General features: G+C 38.5%; 1 protein-coding gene across 1 annotated transcript in view; it reads right to left on the reverse strand.

The window, feature by feature from the left end:
- FANCL (FA complementation group L) overlaps positions 1–20288 on the reverse strand; it is a 55496-nt gene that overhangs the window by 25326 nt on the left and 9882 nt on the right. The window contains exons 3-7 of the mRNA XM_072409511.1: positions 19597–19657; positions 14519–14575; positions 12684–12781; positions 6672–6768; positions 817–885 (exon numbers count right to left, since the gene is read on the reverse strand). Coding sequence (XP_072265612.1) covers positions 817–885; positions 6672–6768; positions 12684–12781; positions 14519–14575; positions 19597–19657 — 382 coding nt within the window. The remainder of the gene's footprint in view (positions 1–816; positions 886–6671; positions 6769–12683; positions 12782–14518; positions 14576–19596; positions 19658–20288) is intronic.

Below are 20288 nucleotides of genomic sequence, written 5' to 3' on the forward strand. Positions count from 1 at the left end.
GGGGGGGGGGGGGGATTACCTGCAGATAGACCATAGTCAGTACTGGTGACTATGAGTAGTTACCCTCTCCATGTGCTGATCATGTGGAGGTCAGCAGGTGAAAAAGGTGAGAGATATGAGGACCCAAGATTCAGTTGATCTCCTTGGTTTCCTATAAACCTCTCAACAGAAAAGGTATTTTTGTAAGTTAAGTTTAATAGTAAAACAATTAGTGTATAGCAGCTTACACTGCAATAGCTTCTATCTGTCCAGGGTTGATTTTTCCTTTATTTTTGATCCTGATATTAAAAGCATTCCTTGAAATTCCCACTCCAAGGAAAACCTACAAACCATGCTGAATGTGAAGGCTCTGTGTCTGCATGTCAGCTTAAATTGTGTGCCCCATTAAGTGTTGTCACCTGCACTCCAACGGTGCAGTACATGCAAAGTTATGGAGCAAACACGCACATTGAAGCATGGTTTCCTTCAGAAAGACCTGCCCTATATGTGCTGACCATTTGACTCCAAAAAATGCACCTAAACTTAAAAAAAAAAAAAAAAAAAAGTTGTGGGAAGCAAGGATACACTTTCATCAGTGCAGCTTAGTGATCCAGCAAACCTGGAATGGATCTAGGCCAGGATTCAAAACATTTGCTAGCAAATTACTTTTAAGAAATCCATTCTATGTTTGCTGGATCACCCAGATTCACTGATGAAAGTATATCCTCTCCAGCCTTGGAGAGCTTTAATAAATCAGGTCTATTGAATCAGTTTCCAACAACAACCAAGCCAAATCAAAACAGATGTATACATTTATTTAAGCACATAAGATCCTACCTGTGGTGTCCATGAGACTGAAAACGGTACTGGCAGGTCAATACAGCACTCAGGAGCCTTGTATGGATACTAAAACAAAAAGGAAAAGGTGTGCACATTACTAGAGAATTAAGTGCATTTCACACAATTGATAAAAGAGGTGGAATAAAAAATGTATACCCAATTTATCTCAAGTAGGTAGGATTTAGCCTGATCAGCATTCACATCTTTAATTAGCAAAGTGTTTGGGCTCCACCCACGCTGAACCAGTTTACAAGGTTGGTATTACACAGTGGAGTTCTGCCATCCTTAATAAGCATGAATGTCTTTACAAAGCAATATCAAAAATGTCCAGTACTTAAAAAAGTTGTTTTAATACAACTCAGGCAACCAAGCACTGAACAACCCAAAGACATAACATCCAAAAATATTATTCTGAATAGCTGAACTTCCGGATAAGCATAGATTGTCTGAATCAGCCAACCATTCTCAACCAGGGTTACGTGGAACCCTAGGGTACCTCCGGAGGTTGGTTGCTAAGGGTTCCTGGAGCTGTGGATTACTGAGCTCCCATATTGCTGGTGCCTACATGGTTCTTGGACCGACTACACTCCGAGCCATCAGCATGACACCAGAGATAATTCTATCTGTTTTTAGGATGGCATTCAGATCACAGCTATACAGGAAATATTCTTCTCTGCCAGTAATTTAATGGTTTCCTGTGTAAAAAGGTTGCAAAAGTCTGGTCCTAACACAAAGGGACACGTGTATCCTTGATGTGTATCCTGATGTGCTTTGTGTTTATTACAATACAGATCTGTGAAGTAATGAAAAATTGCCCTTGTGCAAAAGCTTCTTGTAATAGGGACCAGTCACTACTGCTCTCCCTCCTTGTGCTGGGTCACTGGTCTTTTATTGACGCTTCGCCTGTTTTCTGCAGGTAGCCTGTAGTGGATTGATCTGTTAGGATCCTCCCACAGCTCTGGTCTTTGCACAGTTATTTGTTTGCAAAGAAAATTGGTACGGTTAGCTTTAAAACCCAGTGGAAGCCTCAACAATGCCTATGCTTCCTGAGAAGCACTGTTAATTGGAATGTGTGTTTGACTACTGGAGACCTGGACTGCTGTACTCAATGGTAACCTATGAGACATACATGTGTCCACACAACAAAGACAATATAACCTGGTGTATGGGTCATCAGATCTAATATCTGGACGCAAACATTTTTAATGCCACAATATATTATAATCTATAAATCAGAGTAAAAAAATTATCTTATGATATATCAGCCTCGTAAAGTAGAACTCCAGCCACAGCTTTACATTTTGGGAAAAATGGGAAAGGGTTGAAATCTGTTTGGCTATTAGAGCTCACCGTTTGACAGATTTACATTTGCATTCTAGGATAGGGCTGTCCAAATCCAGTACACAAGGACCAGGATATGCTGGTCTGTGACAAGACAGTGAAGGAGAAGCAGTATTGATGAGTTCATCTCCCTGTTTCCCAGCTTTCTCCTCCTATCTGAATACTCCTTGTCAGCACATGATCCAATTATAGCTCTTTGTGCTGCTTCTTTCCCTCCCCATTCATTTCTGTTGTACAGGGGCAGCAAAAAACTGATGTAAAGTAACATATAGCTACCTACATGTATTAATGGATACAGTGCTATATTCATTTAAATCTTTTACATCTGCATAGAATTCAGTGTTAACTTGCTGCTGCAGGCTATGATGACATTTGCCAAGGGAAAGGTGTCTGCTGAGCTCTATATATTTACTGCAGATTGCGAATGTGAATAAGCACTTACTGTACCAGCACACTGCATGTTACATTTATATTCCATTGAGAACTCACCTTTAGATGATCAATGTCATTGTCATGAATTTTAGGCAAAGACAGACAAACAAACATTTTTATACTGTTAGTCCTTGCTATGTGGGTACACATATACATACAAACACTATAGGACAAACACTATATACAGATACTTTGGATGTGCTCTTTCTTTCAGCAGTTTCTATTTGCATTTTAAGCTTTTATAAAGGCACCAAACATTAAAAATCTAAAATTTGTTTAGCTGATCTGCCTTTGAGCAAATAAATCTTAATCTCTAACCTTCGAGCCAGTTCATTGCAGTTAAAACAGATTTTACATAAACCACAATAAGCCTATAGCAGTAGAGAAATAAGATCCCTGACCTTAATACTAGGCCATCACAAGACCAGATTATTTTACACGTGACTTGTGTGTATAGCTGCAATAGACACCGATATGGGCTATTGTTTCTGCATATTAAATGAATGTGTTCTTATCCCTTCACACCAAACCGTAGGATTACGCTCCAACCACCACAAATATTCTTTGCCCCCGTTTTCATTTATCTTCTCCTGGGCAAAGATAAAAGCTGAAAAATTGAACTACTTAGCTTTGTGAGCTTAGGGAAGTCAGAGTGGCTGCAGGCAAGAAAGGGTATTATTAAAAAGTCACAAACAGTTCAGAAAACCTAGGTTTAAATAATGAGAGCCTCTCTGTTAATGCTGGCGCGTTAACTTCCTCACTTAATGTACCAGCTGCTATTTTATATACGTCGCTAAGAACTAAACAAAATAAGTTGTTAAAAAAAAAAATGCAGCTTTCTTTATAACTGGATTTTTGGCTTTGATGGGGATGTTACATTTAACAGTAAAAACAAGCAAGATTAGATTAACGAAAGGATTAAAAAAAATGGCGTTTGTAGTCTATCGCGTGGGGAAAGCGAAGGCTCTGCTTCACCAACTTAATGATGTAGGGTAAAATTAGAGAGATACCTTCCAAGCAAGAAGGCACATAGTAATCACCTTTATAGCATTGCTTAACAGACTAGTAACTGAAACAGTCATTTCGCCAACTGTGAAATGGCTTTAAAAGAAAACAATTCTTCAGACAATTTACTTAATAACTTAAGCTCTAAGAAGTTACAGTAGTCCTTACTAACGACGGTACAGATTCATTAAAATATCCACTTATATATGTATGAAATGAGCGAAGCATTGACAGAGGCTCTTAATGCTTGCGTGAAATTCCTGCACAACAGATTAATACTTTAGGCATGGAGGTTTTAATTATCCGGTATCAAATATATAAGAACACAAAAGAGCTGCTTTGTTGGACTGAAACAGACAAAAAACAAATATTCAGTTAAAAGTATTACCAGTAATGTCATTTCCAATATATTTATTTTAATTTGCTCTTGTAAACCTTTACAGTTTATTCCAAAATGAATTAAATTTATTGCTTTGTTGTTTTTTTGCTCTGTTTATTGATCTGTGTTATACAAGTCTGTGTTTTATGTGTTGCATGACTTTTTATTAGCTTTGCTGCAAATAGAATATGTATATCAGCACTGAGATATGGCCATCTTAAGGCCCATTCACACCATTTTAGCGTGTTATGCAGTGTTCATTAAAAAGGGTGCCTATAGCAGAGATCAAGGTTAGTTGTCTGCCCTCTGCTCAGCAGCTTGCATTATCTCCTGCTTTCCTTTAGCCATGCAGCCTGAGATAAACCTCATCATCCCTGGTACATAGGGCCTGTGTTATTAAAGCTCTCCAAGGCTGGAGAGGATACACTTTCATCAGTAAAGCTGGGTGATCCAGCAAACCTAGAATAGATTTGCTAAAAGTGATTGCCTTTTTGTTGGCAAATGTTTTCAATCCTGGACCATATCCATTCTAGGTTTACTGGATCACCCAGGCTCACTTGGAGAGCTTTAATAAATCAGGTCCATACTCTAAAGTTGTGCACAGCCAGAGGGGATTTTAGGCGCAGGTTTTTTCTTGCCTTCAATCTTGCTCTGCCATTGGATACCTTCCTGTGTACAGTCACTAACTGCCTGTAGCAATAAGTTTGCTGACCTGCTGCTGGCGATTTTATCTGTTGGATTTACAGCCAGTTTCCGGATCCTGTGAATGTATGCTGCCTGGGCCAACCTTTACCAATGATGCAGATTTGTCTTATCCATAGATACCTTGTTTGGGGGGACTGATTACCTATGTATGACCTATGGCCTTTTCCTGGACTCTCCTGTACTACATTATCTGTGGTTCACCTGGTTACCAACACTGGACTGTCTGACTTTCCAATGTGTCCCTTGCCCTAGTCTATGGGCTCCTGTTCCATTGCTAGCTCTTCCTTAGATGCCATTCTTAGCGCACAGAAATCCTGAAGGCAACCGTGGGCTGGGACAGCGCAAGTATGCTCCCCAGGAAGAGCAGGGGCTTGCTATAGACAAGAAGTGTGTAGTTAGATTGGGGGACTGGCATCTTGTGACCACTGGCGCTGGACTAGAGCCTAACACAAATGCTATGTAATATAATAGAGTGCTACAACACATGGTTGTGTGTTATTCTGCACTGCAGTTTGCTGTAATCTGTTGACAAGGTGCCTTGGGGTAGCATTGAGGATCAATAGCACCATTTTCCTGAAAGAAACATAAGCATTGCCATGGGTGACGTCCCATTCTCAGAAATTAGATGTCGATTGCCTGCCTGGCTTCAATTACAAATACTAATCCAGACCAAGTGAGCAGATAAGGAAATCTCACTTTATTCTTATCTTGCATTACTGAAACCAAGCCGTGAACATTTCTCTGCGTAAAGAATGTTTTTCCAGTTTTTACAAGCCGGATCCTAAGAGTTATCAGTCTCTAAATATTTAAATCTGATCTTCAGACAGATATAAAACACCAGTTAATGTAGTTATATATTATTTAAAAATCACCAAATGCATTTTTAATTGCAACTAGTTCAGGTGAGTACAGTAAATGCAAAATCAAGCTTTTGTTATCCCCCACTCTCAGATGGTAGAAGGAAAGCCAGCACTAGAGGCCAATGGAGGCCAATTGCATGGATTTCACATTGCAAAGGATAAAACTATAACTTGTTAGTCAAACCAAAACTGATTTAAACACCAAATAGATACAAAACAAAACATGCAGGTATGTGTTTATTATTACATATATAATACAAGAATTCTACTTCTCCTCCTGTGTCATTGTACTGTGTCATGTATAGCCCTGTATGATTTGTTGGGGCTATTTAAATACTGTTTATCATTATTATTAATAATATTATTACAACATGGAGTCAGACAGCTGTGCTGAAGTGCTCATATTGCCAACATGGATCATGCTGACAGAATCACAACAGAGTGAGAGGTATACAAGGATCCTATTTTTACAATACTTGGGTCTAGTAGCCGATTGCTAGCCAAAGCGCTGTTAAGACTTATCCTCCGTTGGCTGCTTTGGTTCCATCAGCTAGGTCAGTACTGTGGCACAACAGAAGGAACCACATACGCCAGCAGTGGACACATACTATTTTTCACTTTTTTACTTTTTGGTATAACTATGTTTTCCTCCACTGTTTCAACCACATTGCATTTAGCAAATCATACACAAATGAACCAATCTGATACCCAGTCATTTCTAAATAAAACAAACTGCACATCACCTACAGTGCTCAACCCAGAAATATTTTTGAGCTGGGTGGGAAGAAATTGTAGGTGGGTGGCAGCCCCTGTATTGTGACCAAACTCTTTGGTAACCACCCAAAAACAGCCGGGTGGGTGCTGAAAAGTGCCGGGTGGTGCACCCAGCTAAAAAGGCCTGGGGAGAACCCTGACCTAGGTTTCGGACAGCTGTAAAGAACTGGTGTTAAATCAAATCATGCCAACCTGATTTTAATCATGTTTGGCTTTACATGATAAAAAGTGTGAAACGGTCTTCTGCAAATACAAATTTAAGCAGATGTAAAACGAAAAAACATGGTGATACTGTAAAAATTCAATATACTTATAAAGCCACATAAACTCAGCGGAAAAACAAAAAGTATACTTACTCTGGCTCCCAACTTTACAGTAATGACATGCTCTCGAGCTGTAGAATCTTCTATTTTCAGCTTGAGGGTACTGAACTCATTGTCAACAAATAACAACCTAGAAGGATGTAAAACAGTTTACAAATATAGTTTAAAATATCCGTTTTAAAAAAAAAAAGGAAAACTAACCACATGCTAACTGTATTGGACTCATGTGGGTATCTACCCCATTTCTTAACAAGAAGCTGCAGGAGATACTCAATGCTTTTGGTCAAGAGAGGCCCCTGCACTGCTGTGTAAATCTGGAGCACCTTCATGATTCAGTACCAAGTGTAAAGGCAGATCTAGATATATAAGGAAGTGTAGTGTTTTCCCTAGTCCCTTTTAGCTGGGCCCACCACCCGGCAATTTTCAGTAACCACCTGGCTGTTTTTGATTCGGTTGGGTAATAATACAACGGACACTACCCGCCCACAATTTCTTCTCACCCAACTTAATATAAATTTCTGGGTTGAACGCTGAAGTGCATTAATTTGAGGGGTCTTCCAAAAATTTCCACACCTATATAGTTTTAATCTCTGTATATATTGTTCTTTTCTTGTAAGTCTTACATTTTTTTTACGCACCATTTATTGTTAAGTAAAAACATAAAAACTTCAAAACGAGCTGTGTTCCTTGGACTTTACAGAGAGAACTAGACTAAAGCTACGTACACACTTCCAATTATTATCGTCGGAAAACGAACGACGAACGTTCCTGCACGATATATATGAACGATCGTATAGCACCGATCTTGCACATAGAGGTAACGACACGATCGTTCGTAGATATTGTACACACAATAGATACGATCGTTTAAGCGATAGAGGAACTATGTGCACGACAGGAAAGTGAACGGACGTTCGTTCATCACGCATGCTCTGACCATGGACGATCAACGAACGACCGTACACACGAACGATGTTCAACGATCGTCGCCCAATCCGATCCGCCGGTCCGGTCGTTCGTTTCCAACAATTTTCCTCGTTCGTCGGCGTCGTTGGTTACTTTTTTACGAACGATTTTTTGCCCAATCGATCGTTCGTCGTTCGATTGGAACGATAAAAATTGGAAGTGTGTACGCACCTTAAGTGAGCTATGCAAATAAATAGCAAAAGATTTTGCTACCAAGCAAAACACAACACAAAAAGGGAATGAAAGGACGCTGTTCCTCTATGATGCAACCTAAGTTTTGCAGCCATCTTCACCACAGCATGTCAATTCTTATACTAAACTGTAAGGTCAGTGGCTTGCCAGACGGACTAGTCACATTACACTCCTATACATGACCAATTACTACTCTTCTCACTCTCACCCTTTCAAACAAAAATATAAAAGTGTGGATACTTTTTGAAGACCTTCATATGTGCAAACAAAAGGGTTTAACACAAAAATAGACATCAATGACCTAATGGTTAAGAGCATAAATCCTTGAACACATTCTGGATTTTATTCCTTATTAAAATCAAAATCTAGTATTAATATCTTTGTCACTTGACACTGTTACTGCATCACAAAAAATAAATATTGTCTTCTACGTGGTCTAATCCATGTGTCCTACACTAAATAAAGTGCGCATAATCCAAATCTGAAGTCCAATTCTGCCTAGGACGTCAGGTTAATTAGTTAATTACGTATATAGACGGGATTATCTACATTCTCTGGTTCCGCAGTTACTATGTAATCTCTAAACATAACTAACTTTTGCCTCATAGTTCTATAACATTACAAAATGTACTTGTACATGTACACTTCAGAAGTGTTTCAAGCACTTGCTTTTGAGTTTGTGGTTCTCCGCTGTCTCCTGTGGCAGAAACCAGCAGTAGTCACCCATCATGTTGGGGTTGCACCGGCCTTAATAACAGAAATGTCCTGGTGGAACCCCTCACCCAAATTTTGTGGGAAAAATTCCAGATGGGAATGTAAGAAATGAATTTTCAAGTGACATTCGGCAGCCAAGTTGATGGTATGCTTTTAGCATGTTGTTCATGAGTTCAGCATGGTTTTCAGCTGGAAGGGTGCCCAGAAAGTTTTGTGCAACTAGCACAAATGAATCCCAAGCAGAAAGTTCAAGTGGGTTGAGTGTCTTTGAATGTAGCATCACACATCAAATTACGGATATGGGGACCAACAAAATTCCTGTTTTCAGTTTAGTATCTGTTACAACTTTTCCAAACTTGTCCTTCAGATACTCATACCATCACGATCCATTGCAACGACAAATTTTTAATTAATAGAAGTTTAATATGAAGTGGCGAAAGGTAAATTTTCTGTGGATCTATGAGTGATTTATGCTTCACATTGTACTCGCCAACAGTGTGTTCGGGTCTGGGTAGCCATTCATTCACTTTGTAATGGTTGCTGTCATCACGTTCCACAGGCACGGAAAGCACATATATTTGTATATCCCAATTGCAGGCCAAGGAGTGCCACCACCTTAAGGTCACCACAAAAGGTTCCACTTGTGTTCTGAATATTTAATCAATTTCAAAATGACCTCCATGGATTCGTATGTCTCTTTCATTCCCTTGACATGAGCAAGAGAAACAGAAGGTTTTCCGTTACCTTTAAGCAGCTATACAGCGTTCAAACTTGCTTTGCTCGAGTCTATGAACAATCTCCACTGCTTTGGTATGTATTCGCAACCTAACTCCATCATCAGACCACTCATGACGGTACAGAAGCAAATGTCGTTTTCCAGCTTGTAATAACCTGTGAACTTTGTGTGGCGATCAGGAAAGTGAGAAGTTGTTGTTTCTTTTTATAGCAAATTACACTCATCCCACTCATGTGCCACTAACAGTTCAGACTTCTCTTTTGACAAAGACAGGTCCCTTACTAGATTCTCTAAATCTGATTGGCCTAAAAAAATGTGGCTTACCCTCTTCAAATTGGGATTCATAACATTTATTGAAATCGACATAATCTTCCTGTTCCTCATCCAACATGTCACTGTCAGTAACAACAAATGCAGGAGGGACTGGCTCTGGATGCATCTTGTGGCACTGGCTTCGGAGCAGATTCACAATAAGGATAGACGATTTTTGACTTAAGTCTTCTTCGAAAACCCAGCAATTTTACTCATACAGAAGTAGCAGTCCGAGTGATGATCTTTTGGCTCACGCCAAACCATAGGCACAGCAAAAGGCATCTTATTCCTTTTTCCCATTCAACCATTGTGTTAGGCCAGCGTAACACACCTGACAGCAGATATGAGGTGCCCAGCTTTTATCCTGATCTCCAGTTTTACATCCAAAGTAATATTTGTAAGCAAATCTCACCCTTTTGGTTAGGTTCTTGCGTTGATCACACGTGGTATATTTACCACAAATGTAGCAAAAATTGTCCAGTTTATTAACACAGCTGCGCCTACTCAGCTCAAAACAGACTCACTATGGCCTAGCTGTACCATCCAATAAGATGGTTTTGCACTAGAGACAAGCCCTTGGTCCATCTCCCCTTAAATACCCATTTCCGACGTCAGCTCGCTGACTTGGCCAGACATGCCCAGCCGCTGCTGGAACATGCATGCTACCAGGGGGCGTGATTCAGCTGAGGTGGCAGCAGGCATAGTGGTAGCTGCAACTGTTATAATGTTGCCATGTAAAAATACATTACTGACCATTTGAATTATAGCACACCTAAAACCTTAAAATCTGCACGTGGCAAATTCAGATTTCAGAGTTCAGATTTGGAATCAGCACACACGATATCATGTAAATCACATGTGTTATTTCCAGTAGCAAAATCGTTGCTGTGCAGTGTTAGTGATCCAGCCTGCCTGCTTTGTAAATGACAAACTGCTAATAACCACTATTTTTTTACTGTGGGTACAGTACAGCAAAGCACTACCCACTCGTCCTCCCTTCTTTCCCCTCCATCAAACACACAGAATACAACTGCACATATACCTGCACAGAATATAACTGGGCATTAAAGGAATTTTTCCCCCTGTTGGAGCAAATTGTACCAGGTTTTTTGTCTTCCTCTGGATCAACTATGTCCATAGGGTTTTTTTTTAGCTGGGATATGTTTATTTCCCTAGTGGTTGAACTTGATGGACTTTGATGTCTTTTTTCAATGTAAATTACATTGAAAAAAAAAAAAAAAAAAAAAGAACAACACTATATGTACAAAATGTATTTCATTTAGTGTCACTGGAAATGTACCAGACTTATAAGCTGATGCTTCCATAAGAAGCACATATATGATGTTAAAGAACTTTGCAAAACTTTCTACTTCTAGCACAACTGTACCTGTTTGCTTCCTATTCCCAACACACAAACGTGTACACAGCTAATCAAACTGAAGATGGAAATCCGCTGTGTGTAAACAACGCACAGTCATTCCATAGGTGTTTAAGTCTACTAGTATCTAAATACTTTATTGATGCAGCAATTCTAAATGCCCCGTACCAAGAGATTTCCATGCTGTTTGCCCAAGTCTGAACAATGTAATTAAGTTTCATATGAGGTAATTTAAATTGGATTAAACTTTGACAGATGTATTTGCATATTAAATGTGAAAGCCTTGTTTGTTGTTTCTAACAAACATATTAAAAAAAAAAAACATAAAATTATATTTTAGATACCAAACATTAAAAATGTCGCTATCCATATAAAAATCCTTTGGTTTAACCTCAATAAACCTATTTAGGGTTAAAGCCTTAGAGCAGAAAATGCAATCATAAAAAATTCCATGAAACCTTTTATTGTGTAGATTAAATAAGTTCCCTACTTCCAAATTTACTGAATACCCTTAAACAAGGAGAAACTAAAGCCTCAAAATATCACCCCATCCCAAGAGAGGACTTGAAACATTTATTAGATTGCTGTCCCCCACGTTAATTTCAATGATGCACAAATTAGATCTTCTGCCCAAGAAGACGTTTCAGGTTGTGAGAAATGAGCATTGTGTTCTCTGGTTTGATTGCTGGCCAATGGCATGCCTCATGTGTACTTGGTGCATGCTTTGTGAATATGTAACTAACAAAGAAATATATGTCCAAGCTTCTCTGTGCAACACCGTTGAAAGCAGATAATTTAAGCCAGTGTATCTCATCCAGAGTTCCATGGAACCTTAGGGTTCCTCCAGCTGTTGTTAGGAGTTCCTTGAGCAATAAGTAATTTGTGACTCTCAGGTTAGTTTAACTAATACCAATGATCTATTTGGATATCCTTTAAAGGTGGCAGGCTTCCCACTGACCACCAATGTAAGAGAAATTCTTCGTACTGACTACCACACTATGTACTGTAAACTGGTTCGGAAAGGATTCAGAAAGATTGAGTTGTATATTAGAGATTCACCTCTAATTAATTGTGTTGCAGTAATATGTGCCAGCCCCAGGTTAATTAGATATATATAGAACATGGGAGAGAAACAAGAACAGGGGCCTTTTGAAGGAATATGCATACATTTTGAGAAAGGACTACAGCAAGATATATATATAGAAATAAATATGGCTGTGAAAAAAATGGTGCTAGATAACATAATGCTAATGCACCTGTAGAAAGCTTTTAGGAAAAAATCCAAAAAAGACCATGGTTGTCCCCATGCCCAACACATTTCACCGTTATAGGCTTCTTTAGGGGAGGTAAGGAGATGAAGTACAGTACATACTAAATTAATAATATTAACACTTATGCAAATTTAGTAAGCAAAATATTTATATATTAATGATGATGAATGGAATGTATACTGTAAACTACTTAACAGTACATACTATATTATATAATAAACACTTATCAAAATTTAGCAAGCAAAAAAAAATGTAAAAATGATGAGTAGGGTGTATATGCTGTTAAATATATAATAATATTTAGGATTTTATCATGCAATTCCTATTAGTTACAAAACAAGTTGGTGGCTTGTTATGTCCGAGTTTGTATGGTGATAAACTATACCCTTAATATTGCTGTAACCCGTAACCTGATTTTCAATGCTTTATCATACACTACAAAATGTTTAGTTGAAAAAAAAAAAAAAAAAACATACTTAGCCCATCCCAAACTATCAATGTCCTTTACAAGGCCAGAATAATAATGGGGAGCAGGTGAAGCTTCTATTAAATTTGGGTTTTTAAGAGCAGCATCCTGAAAAACAAGAGAAGCATACATTTAGAAAGCAGCTGACAGGTCTTTAAATAATTTTACATTCTTTGTCAAAACTTTATGCTTGTCAACCAAACTTTTTACCCCCCTAGCGGTAATCCCGAGTGTGACTCGGGGTGGATTTTACTCGCAAAAAGCAGTAATCCCGAGTCTCGGGGTCGCTTTAAACTAAAAAAAAAAAAAAGTCCTGGGGACACGTCCTGCTCCTCCGATCGCCAGCCACGAAGTGTCAATTCGATCTAGGGGGTTTCCCAGTGACGTCAGTACATGCGTTGGTACGGCCGGGACTTAGCGGCAGGAAATTCAAATGATTTTGTATTGGATTCAATACTAAATAGCTGTATTGAGTCCAATACAAAGATATATTCATATAATATATATATATATATATATATATATATATATATATATATATATATATATAAAAATTATATATATATATGCTACTGTACACTTGTAATTTGCTCCATAGTAAAAAGTCATTTTGTATCAGATTTCTAAATTCCTCTAAACAAAAATTTATCAGGAAAGCACTGACCCTATGCTGCTTAGGCTCTGTAGTAGTTATAGATCAATCCACTCACTAAATACATATTATACATTATTTAAAAAAAGCTTTAGTGGATAATATGATTCTTCTGTCTGCAATTAACAAAGATCAAGTGGTATTTATTAGGCAGCGCCAAGAGGGCGACAACACAAGGCAAGCAATAAATCTTGCAGATCTTGCTAATCAGAGAATACAGCCAGCAGTTATCATAAGCCTGGACCCCAAAGATCCATCTGACTGCCTCTTTTGGCCATATATTGTACATTTGATGTGTATGCCAATTTTGGAAGATGTGGTTCTTTTTGAGGCTTTAAAGATATTAAACAATTCCTCCCATGTTAAGCTGCCAAATAAAAATCCAATTTTGCCTTTTTCTATTTCCATTAATATTTGCTCAATTTTTTTACTGTTTTTTTTCTTTACTGCAAGTCAATTAGAATTCTGCCTTTCTTAGTTATGTAAAAAAAAAAAAAAAAAAAAAAGTTTGCCTTAGCATGCCCCTTATGACCTGCCTATTACATCCTCAGTGTTGTAATAGTAAAAGAAGCGCCATCAAAATTCCTTAGCCATTAGGTTTAAAAGTATCTCAAGGGAGGACTGTAATTCCACTTCCAGTTCTATAAACACTTCTGGAAAACTCAGTGAGCCATTCTTATGAGGAAATATGATTTCTCTGCACTTGAATGATGTATGGAACATGTAAACGGCCAAACCGTAGAGAAGTGATATTTGCACCTTCTGTGGTATAGATTATAGCTAGATGCAGACTGAAACAGTAAACAGGATTGTATTATGACCAATTACAAAATGATTCGTGAAACAATTATATATATGTCACATGACATTTTTAAGCTTACAGCAACTTAACCAATACCAACCTTTTCTAACTGAACCTCCTGGCACAGATGTATTTATTAAACAATATTGCTAAAACATCAGTAATACTTCCATTATGTCATGTGACAGACAGTCAAGGAGGACTCTAAACTGTGGAGATATACTAGCGCTTGCCTGTAGAAGGTTCAGATGAGACCATTTCCCTAGGATGCTCCTAATTAAAACGTCAAAAAAGGCTGTGATGCTTGCAGACGGTATTGAATTATAGGTCCAAACTACTGTGATATCAGTGTTCATAACTTTAGCCAATGGCACATTAAATAAATACTCACCAGTATAGACTTGAGCTCCACCATGAAGCTTGCTAGATCAGAACTGTGTTGTAATCTCTGAGAAAAGAAAATGTCTTTATATATTTTTTTACATTTTTCATTTATCCATTAAAAACATTAGCACCTAGTGATTCTACCTTCTGACTAAATTTACTGATAATGTCTGGATCATAAGGAGCAAGAGTTATGCCGCTGTGCGGGATGTTTTTACTGAACGTTTCCCATAATGAGTTTAGCTACAGAAAATTCCTTTTCTGTTTTGTCTAGAGACAGAGGATGTTTTCTGCCATACCTCCACAGAAAGAAAGGTTATTCTCTCCCAATTGTCTGTCTACCATCCCCAATCAATAACACTTGATCCCTAAGCAAAGGTACCCATGTTAATGATGCATGGACATCAATATTTTATGCTGACCAAACACCAGACTGTAAATTTCTGTAACTCATAAATGGAGCTGCATTAGTGAATACCTGCTGTTTGGTGGAAGGCCAAACTGCTCTAAAAACCAAAAAGTTGGCTTTCTCATGTTCACTGGTTGAGGGCTTTTACTCAAAGGTGGGTAACCATCAAATACACTTCTGCGTCTTCCCAAACAGGGACAGGACTCTCACCAGTGCCCAAAAATTTCAGTAAATCAACTTTTTCTCCATGCCTGACAAACTGCAACTTCTACTATACTACACATGCTCCTGGAAGTTCCTAGATATACAGTTAGGTCCATAAACATTTGGACAGTGTCAACTATTTTCTAATTTTGGATCTGTGCATTACCAAAAATAATTTTTAATGAAACAACTCACATGCAGTTGAACTGCAGACTTTCAGCTTTAATACAGTGGGCTGAACAAAAAGATTGCAAAAAATGTGAGGAACTAAAGCCTTTTTTTTAAAAAACAATCACCTCCTTTCAGGCGCTCAAAAGTAATTGTACAATTGACTCAAAGGCTATTTCATGGGCTGGTGTGGCCAATTCCTTCACTATGTCATTATCAATTAGGCAGATAAAAGGCCTGGAGTTGATGGGGGGGGGGGGTGCTTGTATGTGGAAGATTTTGCTGTGAACAGACAACTTTCGGTGAAAGGAGCTCTCCATGCAGGTGAAACAAGCCATCCTTAAGCTGCAAAAACAGAAAAAACCCATCCGAGAAATTGCTACAATATTAGGAGTGGCAAAATCTACAGTTTGGTACATCATGAGAAAGAAGCAAAGCACTGGTGAACTCAGCAACACCAAAAGACCTGGACGTCCACGGAAGACAACAGTGGTGGATGATCACAGAATTAAGTCTACCATAAAGAGAAGACTGCATGAAAGTAAATACAGAGGGTGCACTGCAAGGTACAAGCAAGCCACTCATAGGCCTCAAGAATAGAACGGCTAGATTGGACTTTGCTAAAAAAAAAAAAACATCTAAAAAAGCCGGCACAGTTCTGGAAAAACACATTCTTTAGACAGATGAAACCAAGATCAACCTTTACCAGAATGATGGCAAGAAAAATAGTATGGTTAAGGCTTGGAACAGCTCATGATCCAAAGCATACAACATTATTATTATTATTATTATTATTAATATTATTAAACAGGATTTATATAGCGCCAACATATTACGCAGCGCTGTACATTAAATAGGGATTGCAAATGACAGACTAATACAGACAATGATACAGGAGGAGAGGACCCTGCCCCGAAGAGCTTACAATCTAGTAGGTGGGGGAATTTCACACACAATAGGATGGGAGATATGTAGTGGTGCTTTCAATTGACAGAAGAAGACGGGTAGGCAAGTTTGAAAAAATGGGTTTTGAGCGCTCTTTTAAATGAGCAGAAAGTAGGAGCAAGCCGAATAGGACGAGGAAGACCATTCCAGAGAGTTGGAGCAGCTCTAGTCTTGTAACCGTGTGTGTGATGAGGTTATGAGTGAGGAAGTCATTAGTAGGTCATTGGAGGAGCAGAGGGAGCGGCAGGGGGAGTATTTTTTAACCAGGTCAGAGATGTAAGTGGGACAATAACTGTGTAGGGATTTGAAGGCAAAGCACAGGAGCTTAAATTTGATTCTAAGGTGAAATGGAAGCCAATGGAGAGAACTACAAAGAGATGCAGCGGAAGAGGAGCTCAGGGATGGATAAATGAGTCTGGCTGCAGCATTCATGATAGATTGTAGAGGAGAGAGTCGTGCTAGTGGAATACCAGAGGCGTTTCATCATACAGATGGACAATGACCCAAAACATACAGCCAAAGCAACCCAGAAGCTTATTAAAGCAAAGAAGTGGAATATTCTTGAACGGCCAAGTCAGTCACCTGATCTGAACCCAATTGAGCATGCATTTCACTTACCAATTTCGTACAGAAATGCACATAAACAAACAGCAACTGAAAGCCGCTGCAGTAAAGGCCTGGCAGAGCATTAAAAAGGAGGAAACCCAGCATCTGGTGATGTCCATAAGTTCAAGACTACAGGCTGTCATTGCCAGCAAAGGGTTTTCAACCAAGTATTAGAAATGAACATTTTATTTTCAGCTTTTTAATTTCTCCAATTACTTTTGAGCTCCTGAACTGAAGTGATTTTGTAAAAAAAAAAGGCTTTAGTTCTTCACATTTGTATGCAATTTGTTTGTTCAACCCACTGAATTGAAGCTGAAAGTCTGCAGTTCAACTGCATTTCAACTGCATCTGACTTGTTTCATTTACAATTAATTGTGGTAATGTATAAAACCACAAACCACATAAACTTAGAAAAATGTTGTCTATGTCCAAATATTTATGGACCTAACTGTAAATCCCTCCTCAGTGTTCTCCCCAGCCCCTTTTTGCTGGGCACAACACCCGGCACTTTTCAGTAACCACCCACCAGTTTTTGGGTGGTTACTGAAGAATTGGGTCATAATACAGGGTTTGCTATCCACCTACAATTTCTGGGTTAAACACTGCTCCTGAATGCAAATAACACTCTCTACTGTCTACTTAAATCGACCATAACCCAAATAAAGGATACGCAAGTTGCCCATGCAGGACCCATTACTGTCAACTTGTGCAGTATATAAGACAATTAAGTTCTGTTTTATCAGTCTGTCTATTTAGGAATGAAGATTGTGAACCAATAGCATCTGTTTTGGTGCAAATTTAAGCAACAACAGGTGAATAGGTGGGGAAACAGCAAGCCAATTCCCAAAGAGGGAATATTTCTACACAGAACATTTCTCTCATCTTATTCTCCCTGGCTTATTTTTGCATTTTGCTACTGGTACTGGTGGTAGTTGCAGTCCAGTTGGGCTGCGAAGGTGGTCCATATTCTCCAGGAGGGCACATGCATATGTGCTGTCAAAAGGTTTGCTCTACTTCCCAGCACAGTCTCGGGCACACGGAGGAGATACCAGAAGACCTTTACACAAGGAAAGCAGCAACCCCCCAACAGCAGGACCAGGATCTGCAACTTTGTGGGAATAGGAACAGAACGAACACTGCCACAGCCCTACAGGATAAATTTCAACTACTCCTGTGCTTTCTTCTGAACAAACTGTCAGAAACAGACTATGAGGGTGGCATGTGGGCCCTACATCCTGTAGTTGGAATTGCGCTTTTAACCTGGCACCATGCAGCTCACGCCTATTTGCCAGAGAACACCGAATTTGGCAGGTTTGCCATCAATGTCCTGTTTTCTTCACTGAGCAGTGCAGGGTCACACTAAACACATGTTATAGATGCATGGTATGGGGGGAATATCCTTGGAGTGCCACAAAGACTTCCACATGCTAGTTATGTTAAGAAGATGAAATCTTTAGACTCATTAACAGACCTTACACTGGTGCAGTTGGGAAAAGTTTGTCCTGCTGCAGGACAATATCCATGTAGATAGACTGTATGGTCTATTCATGGATGATGAAGCATTGATGCCATTGACTATCTATCATGTTCCAAAAGAGACCCACTGGGACACTTATGTATCAGGACATCTGGCCTCACCAAGTACTGCCACTGTCTCTCCAGCTCACTGAGACCCTAACTGACGTCTGGGTGGAGATCACTCAGGGCACAATGTGCCATCTCATAAGAAGCATGCCCAGATGTTGTTGTGGGTAGATATAGGCACATGGGGGGGGGGTCAAACACACTACTAAGCTGATGAATATTCACTATGGGTAAATAATTAGGTGATTTCAGTTTTTCACTCTGATTTTCAGTGTGATTTTGAATTCAACCCTCAGTGGGTTCATGATTTTGGTTTCCAAGATCATTTTGTTTTCAATGCATTTCACAGCTTATATCAATAAAGATTTTCAGCTTAAACATTTTGATCAAAGAGATCAGTATATGTGACACTTGTATATATATTACACTCATGCACAAATCTTGTGTCTCCCAAAATACATTTCATTTTTTAAATGGTAACCTGGCACCACCAAGCTTTACAGTAAGGGTATGCTGTCTATAATGAATAGTAAAGATGTGGTTTAGGTTCATTGCTCTCCTTACAGTCCTCTGACAATACTCATACATTACATAGCATCAGTCTGATCTGGGAAGGAGGGCCGCAAACGCAGCCTCCAAGGTGTGTGCTACACAAATAGGTCCATTCATGCTTTGCAATAGCAACTCCAACAAGACAAATTACTGTACACTGATATCAGCTTATATTAGGGCTGTTTATTAGTAAGATCATCAGCACATATCCACCATCTGAATCCACACCTCTTACCCATTTCCCCCCTATATGGAACTTAAACAATATCTCAAAAACTAACAATCCTGAAATGACCTAAACATTCATTGCCAATTACAAACTTCACAGAAATGCTCATTAAGCTGCGTTTTAAACATGTGTTTTGAGAATGTTATTCAATGTTAAAGAATTAGATGATTGGCCATGATCTGTGTATAGATAAATAACGTTCCAAACCAAATTAACGGGTCAAAAAGCTAGATCTATGATTTAGGTGCTACATAAGGTCGAAATGAGTGATCGCCAAGCATTCAGATGATGTTATGTGCTCATCTTAGTAGTAAACAGCCTTACAAAATTATTGAAGTGACATTGGAATTCCTATATTTATACATTGGTGGCCACATATTAAAATTACCTGTTTTACGACATGTTGATATCCATGCAGAATTTTTGTCAACTGCCAACTGCATTCCAATCTATCAATAAAGAAAATTCATGTTTGTTTTAAAATATTTACAGTTTTTCACATTCTACTGCTTGGTAAGACATATCAAATATGTTTAAAAATATACACTGTATAAATGAGGGAAAAAACTACAGTGGTAAATCAAGACTCAAAAAAGCATTAAAAAGACAACCAGTGTTGGTAAAAGTGAAGGACAACCTTTCTCAAACCTGGGTTCAGTGGAAACATGGATTTTCATCAAAGGTTCCTAGAGATTCCCTGCACTGTGGTGAAATAACCTTAAATTTCAATATTCTTGTAAAAGTTTAAATCCAGCCTGACAGGTATATTATAAACTCAACTGAAAATTTTAATAAATTAAAAAGGTAAAGAAATAAACAACAAGTCAAATAAAGCATATTTTCATTGAGCTGCTCTTTAATGTATAAACCAAGTGCTAGTCAGTGCAATCTACATACCAGGAATCTTTTTAAATACACCAAGTAATGTAAAGGAAACAAACAAGCCACATAGATCAAACAGAAAAATGGTGCAAAGAAAAAGAAACCACAAGGAAGATCAAGGATCAGAGAAAAGAAGAACATTATTATTTTTAAACATGTAAAGTTTTGCAGATATTCCAAAATGACAATATTATATTA

The sequence above is a fragment of the Pyxicephalus adspersus genome, chromosome 4 (assembly GCF_032062135.1).
Source record: "Pyxicephalus adspersus chromosome 4, UCB_Pads_2.0, whole genome shotgun sequence".
Lineage (NCBI taxonomy): Eukaryota > Metazoa > Chordata > Amphibia > Anura > Pyxicephalidae > Pyxicephalus > Pyxicephalus adspersus.